This window comes from Dermochelys coriacea, chromosome 3, assembly GCF_009764565.3.
Source record: "Dermochelys coriacea isolate rDerCor1 chromosome 3, rDerCor1.pri.v4, whole genome shotgun sequence".
NCBI classification, from domain to species: Eukaryota; Metazoa; Chordata; order Testudines; family Dermochelyidae; genus Dermochelys; species Dermochelys coriacea.
In genome coordinates, this window is record NC_050070.1 from 162170177 (window position 1) to 162178709 (window position 8533).

The following is an 8533-nucleotide window of genomic DNA, read 5'->3' on the forward strand; positions in this document are numbered from 1 at the left end:
TATGCTCAGTAGAGATTCGTTAAAAGCTGGAAGCCAAGTGCTCAGAAGATTCCATGTGCACTGAGCATGCTCCATCCTCACAGCTTCTATGTGCTGACCAGACTGTTCATACACCATCCCCGAAGAGTGGCTGAGCATACGCCATCCCTAGTTATGTAGCTCTTTCCCTTCAACTGTTTTGCCTAGTTCCCAGGAGCCACTGTAACTGAGACCAGGGAGACTGCATCTCCTGCACCCTCAATGCTCCCCTTGCTGGTATCCAGAAAGCACAGAGGAGGAAGCAGCCTGACTAGAATGTAGAGGTTTGAGCAGGAGAGACAGGGAAGAGAAATGCAGGGCAGGGAAACTGGAACAGAGAACGTGACAGATAGGAGCAGAAGGAAACAGGGCCAGTGGTTATAAACCACTAGAGCACACTTTTCTCCAGAACCTGGAACTGAACCCATTATTTCCAAGTCCCATTATTCCTTTGCTGTGTAGCAAATAGCTGTGAAACCCATGGCTAAAGTTTGCATCTTATCTTTTATGTTGACCTGCCACAAGAAGGGGTAACAGCATTCTACTGCTACTGGTTAATCTTTTAACTCAAGTGACAGAGGAATCAACTGTACTGTGGATCTAAATATCCAAACCCTGGTGATGATCCATGTATGTATGTGTGGGTCAATATAGTTTCACAGGATTGTTTTTTCCTTTTTTAAAAAAATGTAGGAAATTATATTTTTTAAAAATTAATTTAAAAGAACATTAAGGTGCCAAAATCAAGAGAGGCCAGAATTAAGATTGCCTTGTATATATGCATTGTGGTAGTCTTTAATTATCACTTTTTTCCACAGGACCTTTGCCTCATTCAGGACACAGGACAGACTGTGAATGGATCCTGGGAATGGATCATGATTGTGCAGTGAATGAGGCAGGGACTGCAGGAACAGAAAAGACGGTGTCATGATTAAGATAGTTGAATGCTTCCCCGGAGAAAAGGATTTGATCCCAGCCTCTGTTGCAAAGTTCCTATGTGGCCTCGGGCAATAACAAAAGTTTTCACAGTGTGCACCCATCTCATTTTCTGAGTCCCAGGCTGACACACATGGGATCTGAACTGTAGAAATGCTGACCTCACAGCTTCAACAGAAGTCAATGGGAGCTTTGCTTAGAGCATTAAGCACCTTAATATGCTTTGCACTTACAAAAAAAAAACCCATATGCATCTGTAGCAGGGTGATCAGCCGCTCCTGCCCTGAAGGGCTTGAAATAGCCCTGGGAGAGGGCTGAGACTGCGAGAGGGCTGCTGCTAGGGAAAGCAGCAAGCCTCAGCTGATTGGGGAAACAGCCACAGCTGCGGCCACGCCCCAATCAAGGCCCAGCTGGCCTTTGTAAGAGGGCAGTGGGCCAGAAGGACACACTCTCTCTCTAGATGTTGAGAGGGAGGGGCCTGACAGCTCGGAGCTGAGCAGGGTACCTAAAGTGGAGCAGTGCTGGGGAAAGGCCAGAGGAGCTGGAGAGCTCCGGCCTGGGAAAACCTCAGGCTGCAGGCCTTGATGAAGGCCTAGGAAAAGGGTACTAGGGTTGCAGAGGGCAGCCCAAGGGTAGGCAGAAGCAGCAGGTCCAGACCCTCCTTGCTGATAACGAGTGGCAATTATACTGCAGTCCGCCCCAGGGAGCAGGGGCTAGATGGTGACTGGCAGTAGCCACTGAGGCGAGATGGGAATAGTGGGTTGGGGGTTCCTGCGGCGGGCAGAACCCCTGAGTAAAGAAGCACCGTGGTCCGGGAAGGACTCAGGGGCCCATAAGCAAGCAGGACACTGGCCTGCAGAGGGCGCTCTGGAGGTTGGAAATGCTAATTCCCTGGATGACCAGCAGGAGGCACTGCAGGGGTGAGTCCTGCCCCATTACAGCATCTCAAAGAGGGCACCCAAAATTAATTGACACGTGACAATTTTGGCTCTAATTTTTGTGCATCAGTTCCCAAAGTGCAAAAGGGAGGTAATATCCCCATATCGTAGAACGGGATTGTGAAAATAACTTCATTGTGTTTCTGAAACACTCCAATTACAGTACTTGGACGACACCATCATAGAGATGCTCAAGAGGAAATTAATAATTCTCGGGTTTTGATGGTGTGTAGTAAATAATACATGGAGCCACACATGGAATGAGAAGGATAAAATCAGATATTGAATAGCTAACCATTCAGTGAGCACCACCCCACATGTGTACTGAATGAGGCAAGGGTTTGGGGGGAAAAGTAGTATGTGATCATGTAATTAAGAAGATTATATCATAATTCCTATGCAGAAGGGGGCTAAATTAAAATTGCTCAGGCACCCTTAATTTGGGCATTTCCGAGTTTTTGAGTGCTTGACTTTGAAACTCATGTTCTTTTAAGGTAGTTATTTTGGATGCAGTATTTAATATACGGTCACACTAGAAATGAAAAGGATACCTAGCATCTGCCAACTATAATGACATATACAGAGACTAGTATTGGTTAAAACCATCACTGTGACAATGCAAAACTGATTTAGTATTATAGGGCTGAATGAAAGTGAGACCAGCTTCATGTCAGCAGACCCACAGGAAATCATCTGCCATGGAGGTTATTTCCAATTAAACCTGCTTTTCTTCAGTAGCTGCAGCATGGCACATTGTACTAGATGTATTGGTAGTACAAAAGTCAGAGTCCCCAAGACTGCATAGCCAGATCATGACATACTGGTACAGCCATCAGGCTTTTGCCACTGAATTCAGGTTGCTCCTTTAAGCATGCTGAGGCAGTCCCCACATTGGTGGGAATTTCTTTCTTGTTGCTGTAAGAAACTGATTTTTTTAAAATGACAATGGATGGCCTGATCTCAAATAATCTAACCTGAAGAATTTCATATTTAATAGTGTTACCTAGATGTCTATCTCCTTGAAAGAAAATACTATATTTTATTTATTTATTATTTATAATATATTTATATTTAATATATTATAAAATATATATCAGAGGTTTTTTTTTGTATAGAATAGCAACACCCAGTTTTGAGCATACATAAAACAAATAAGATGAAGGAAAAAATTCTGGTGGTGATCTTATATCTTAATAATATTGAATAGTAATTATATTCAACTAATGTAAAATAACCCTCCCATTGATGCCAAAAAAAATACCTACTAAAAAGTGAAGTTGTTGCAACTCGAACTGCCCACAGCCGCAGATAGAGCCCCCAGGAGAGTTTGGACTACAAAACAAGAACAAAAGGAAAACTTTCATTTTAGACATACAGAATTGAATTAATCCATAGGTTTGTACCAGAGATTAATTTGGCCCATAATATTTGCTGTATGCAAGGATCTTCCATGGTGTAGGGGAGAAAGCTCACTGTTTTCTTTACTTCAGTCTTTACACAGGGTGCTGTTTTTAGCTAGCTAGTCTCAGCTGATTTACAGCAAGTCTCTGTCTATTTGAACTAGGGATACCAGTCTCATTTACCAAGCCAACAAGAAACATCAGTACAATGAACATAAGGAACATATATACAATAGAACACAAAAGGTCCAATCCTACAAAATACATAAGCCTCTGAGGAACTTTGAACTCCATGTGAATAAAGTTGTTCACAGGTTTAAGTATTTGCAGGATCAGGCCAAAATACTAAAAATATTTAGATTTTGGACAGAAATAGACACTTATGTAAATGTCAATTCCTAGCACAATATAATGCTTTACATTTTCAGAGATGTTTACAAACATTACTTATCCTCACTGTATCCCTGTGAGGTCAGTAACTTAAGGGTTGTCTACGTGGGGATGAATTAAGACAAATTAACTAAGGCCTTGTGTACATTCAGAAATTAGGTCAATATAACCTTCATTGGTCTGGGGTGTGAAAAATCCACACCCCTGCATGACACAATTAAATTGACCTAACCCCTTGTGTAAGTGCCCTACTACACCAACATAACTCCACCTCCACGAGAGGTGTAGGGCTTATGTAGGTGTAGTTAGAGCGGTAGTGTTTTGTAGACAGTGTGTTACTTACATCAGCTCTTGGCTGGCTTTCTTGTCAATTTCACGGGTCCTTGCTGGAGTTGTGACATTGACAAGAAAGTCCTCCCAGATAGGCTGCTGCCCACTGACTGGGCTCCCCACTCCAAGCTGGGCTGCCCCTTGTGCTCCTGGTTTTCTGCTTCCATCTGGGCTGCCACCCAGGATCCACGCTCCAAGCCAGGCTGCTCCTGGGGTCCCCGCTCACAGCTGGGAGGCAAGAGCCTGGACGGTCTCCTGGCAGAGTGATGAGAGCTGGGGGGAAGGGAGGAGCAGCCAAGTTCCGAGTAGGGAACAGAGAATTGGGCGGAAGGGCGCGCAGCCAGAGGGAGCGGGGAGCCTGTGGGGCAGCTGGGCTCCCAGGGGAGAGCTGAGAGCCTGGGCTCTCAACTCCCCACGCTGCCCTTAGTGGTCGGTGGACGTGCTCCTGGTGAGGGTGTGCACCACCGACTTAAGGAGGACATGAACCACAACAGTAAAAAAATATGTATCTAAGTCCACTTAAGAGTTTTTAGTGTAGACATGCCCTAAGGCCACTTTTCTTCTGAAGCAGTGTCCAGACAAGGGTTTAATGTGCTTTAAACTTCACATCTTTATTTAATTAGTCTTAACTTTCCCCAGGTGTCCCCATGTAGACTAGCCCTCAGTCTTGTTTTCATTTTAGAGATGAGGAAACAGACATATGGCATTTAGGAATGGGTCATGGAGCACCAGGGGACATGCTCCTGCATGTTTTTGCTTCGGGAATTAATTCCTTTTGTGTAGGTTTCTTCTCATCTCCTTGCTGTATCTTGTCACCACAAGCTGAAACTATCATTAGGTAGGGGTATAGCAATAGATCCTATTTTGATCTGCTTAACCACTACTCTCTCCTTAGCAGTCAGTCCCGTGGCCATCAGGAATAAAGCACGTTAGCAGGAGAACTTGAAGAAGCTTGTACTGTTGCTATCCAAATTGTACTAAATCTGTTCTGTGACTGGTTAGAGAAGTCACAATATTTACGGGGGGGGGGGGAGGTAAGTGATCATCTACAGAGCTAGCTATTATAGCTGTGAAGCGTACAGTGTTCTCCAATGTGCATAGAGCAGAAACGCTCCTCCCCCTTCCAATTTCCCCAGAATTTCCTAAAAGCCAATAATGGGGCTTACTGTATCAAGTGGCTGCTGCTCCTCTTCTTCTTCTTCTTCTTCTGTACTGTACTCTTCCATGGTTTCACCACTGGCAAAGTAAATGATCCTCCTGGGAGACTTTATTTCTCCCCCGTCTTTATCCTCCATCTCATTCTGCTGGAAGCCATCCTCCTCCTGCTCAACAGAAAACACCCACGAGGAGTGCCCTGTTAGTACACTGAACGGACAATGGACTGCATAGTGTTCAGCTTTCAGCTTAGGCTAAGGAATGTCAGGACTGGGTTTGAGAATCTTATTAAACCCTCAAAAGGTATAAAGAGTCCTGCATATTTCAGTTTTGGGAAGAGGCAGCCCAGGGCATAGCCAGAGCTACAGAAACCTGGCCTGTGTCATGATGGTGCTTCCAACTCTTACAAGAACAGGTACAATTGTTGGTGTCTCAAACAGCTCTTCCATTGGTCTTCAAACGTCTGTGCATGTTTTCTGTCATTGACTCAGAGTATACTACTATGATCTAATATGAGAGACACTTCAAAACAGCAAAAACAAAAAGTCAGAAAGGCCAAATCCTGCAACATGTAGACATGAATGGCGCTCAGCACCTTGCAAGATCACAGCCTAAATGAACAATTTGCAGCTTACTACTGTGCAATTAAACAAGGCAATACTATTTATATAGCACCAAAAAGTGCAGAGGGCTTTGCAAATAGGAATGACAGGTCCCCCTCTGCCCCAAAGAGCTTCCATTTAAATGGACACAGATCCAGTGGGGGAGTATCATGATTTCCTTTTTCTACAATTTGTGTTTTTTCCCCTTCAGCCCAATTTTTATTAGCATTTGCCTTTTAAATTGCTTAAATTGGGCCTATTTGGGTTTTGCCTCTGTTAGGACTACAGCAAAATGGACAATGGATACATCTTTTAAAAGTTTAATCCTTTCATAATTTCAAATTTCTAACAGCTATATAAAATATAATCTAGAGTTAAGAAGGCAAATAGGTATCCAGTAACTATGGAGAAACCCTTAAGATAATAAATTTCTTAAACTATTTATGCTCCAATAGTGTACCATAATTTTATATTTAAATTTCGTTGATATTTTCCCTTCAAATATAGCATTCTTCAAAATCTTACTTTAAGTCAAATAGGAAAAGTTATGTATGCTATTTGCTACTATGTTTTCCCCATTCCATTTCACTAATCAATTTAGAATCAGTCATAAACAACAAGACCATTACTTTAACATTCCAAAGACAGAATAAATATTAGTTTACAGTGTTCTCTTTACGTTTGAAGGAGAACATTGGTGGGATCAAATACATTGCTGAAATATATAAAATGTGAGAAATCTCTAGCCAACAACAAATCAAAAGCAAATTCACCTGCAGAATCTCTCTGGTATCTTCCATCACTTGAAGAAGTTGTAGTGCAAAAGCTGATTAAGTTGTTTCCAAGACAAGTAAGGAAAAAAACCCTAGAACCATGACACCTGATCATGTATGTATGTAATTTGTGCTACGTCTCTGTAGCATTTGCAGCAGCTCAGGTCTGGAGGCAAGTCAAGCAAGGTAAACAAACACCGTGCTCCAGGATTCAACTAACTGAAAGGACTGTGTTTGAATTGTGGGCAGGACCTTTTTATTTGCATGTTCAGCAGAGTTCAGATGACTGGTTGGGGTGGCAAAAGGAATGTGGGCACAGACATGGACATTGCAAGTAGATACTCTGGGGGGCATGTTGAAAACCCTGCAAGCTGGTTGTTTTTAAAGCATATCACATTTCTTGAGGACATTTTTCAGCATTCTGTTTCCCTTGGTTTTTGCTTCATTTATGAAGTGAACTTTGACTTTACTAAGGCTAAGTCACAGGTGTAATATTTACTTTTTCCAGCAAAGTGACGGAACCACACGCACCTGCAAACAAATATTTCCTGCAACTGGCATGACACCTACTGGCAGTTTGGAGGAATAGGCCCATATATCAGCCAGCAACTGCTAAATAACTTCTTAGCAGAACTAGCCAATAAAAGGAAATTAATAAAACAGATCAATGCAACCGATCTGGCATCTCTTCTGACAACAGAAGAGGCTGCAGATGTGGGTGAAACCAGGCCTACTCCTAGTTAGGAAGTACCATTTCTTCCCCTGCTCAAGGTACCTACTTATGTAACCTGCCCAATAGCAATAGTGAAGTACCAAATCACTTTATCAGTTAGAAGAAAAGCAGTACTTGTGGCACCTTAGAGACTAACAAATTTATTAGAGCATAAGCTTTCGTGAGCCACAGCTCACTTCATCGGATGCATTTGGTGGAAAAAACAGAGGAGAGATTTATATACACACACACACACAGAGAACATGAAACAATGGGTTTATCATACACACTGTAAGGAGAGTGATCACTTAATCCCCCCCCTGCTGCTGGTGATGGCTTATCTTAAGTGATCACTCTCCTTACAGTGTGTATGATAAACCCATTGTTCCATGTTCTCTGTGTGTGTATATAAATCTCTCCTCTGTTTTTTCCACCAAATGCATCCGATGAAGTGAGCTGTGGCTCACGAAAGCTTATGCTCTAATAAATTTGTTAGTCTCTAAGGTGCCACAAGTACTGCTTTTCTTTTTGCGAATACAGACTAACACGGCTGCTACTCTGAAATTTATCAGTTAGGCGAATGCAGAAGGCATTCTTTATCTTCTCAGTGTGTTAAGAATGTTTTGTATATTTTCAATGTAGTGCAAATGCAACAATACTCATTTTACCTTATTCAAAGAGAAATATTCCCTACTACTATAATTAAAATTTGAAAAGCAAAGCCAAAAAAGGGACAGGTTTTAGATGGACAAAAGTTAGAATAATGATAAACTACTCCATGTTCTAGAGTGTGCAGTCATAATTTTCAGACCAAATATGTGGTTGGTTTGTTTTAAAAAAGTGAAATACCCCACTCTTTCCTCAATTTACTCTATTCAGGGATCAAGCAGTGAGAGTCTCACCTCAAATATTAGGTCAGAGCCCCTGAAGGTACTAATATCAAGTAGGGAAGATTGTGCACATGAAACACCACAGTCCTGGGTCCCTCAGATGGAATCTGCAGACAGACATTCTCAAGAGCATGACTGGCAATGAGAGGGACTACGTGAAATCAGAATATATCCTAGAGGCTAATGTGAGCTACTTACACCAAAAAGGGAAAACAGCATGAATAATCTCAAGATGAGTACTGAAAGATAGGGGCTTTGCACACAGTACCTGTAGGCTAAGAGTCATCTTGAATTTGTGTTCCATAAAAGTTTCTCATTCTGTTCTCTCAATGCCAAAACCCCTCATGTTGGCATTTCCCTCCAGCAATGCAAATCATTAGGGACAGAGC

General features: G+C 42.3%; 1 protein-coding gene and 1 long non-coding RNA gene across 4 annotated transcripts in view; one reads left to right on the top strand and one right to left on the bottom strand.

Moving 5' to 3' along the window:
- The window catches only part of LOC119852587, a 26798-nt gene extending 23244 nt beyond the window's left edge, over positions 1-3554 (top strand). For all 3 annotated transcript variants that reach the window (XR_005291733.2, XR_005291734.2, XR_005291735.2), the window contains exon 6: positions 837-3554. This is a non-coding gene — a long non-coding RNA (uncharacterized LOC119852587). The remainder of the gene's footprint in view (positions 1-836) is intronic.
- FAM177B (family with sequence similarity 177 member B) overlaps positions 1-8280 on the bottom strand; it is a 13341-nt gene extending 5061 nt beyond the window's left edge. The window contains exons 1-4 of the mRNA XM_038393960.2: positions 7812-8280; positions 6543-7362; positions 5179-5334; positions 3158-3224 (exon numbers count right to left, since the gene is read on the bottom strand). Of these exons, the coding sequence (XP_038249888.1) occupies positions 3158-3224; positions 5179-5334; positions 6543-6569 (250 nt within the window). The 5' untranslated portion in view covers positions 6570-7362; positions 7812-8280. The remainder of the gene's footprint in view (positions 1-3157; positions 3225-5178; positions 5335-6542; positions 7363-7811) is intronic.
- Positions 8281-8533: the final 253 nt, after the last annotated feature.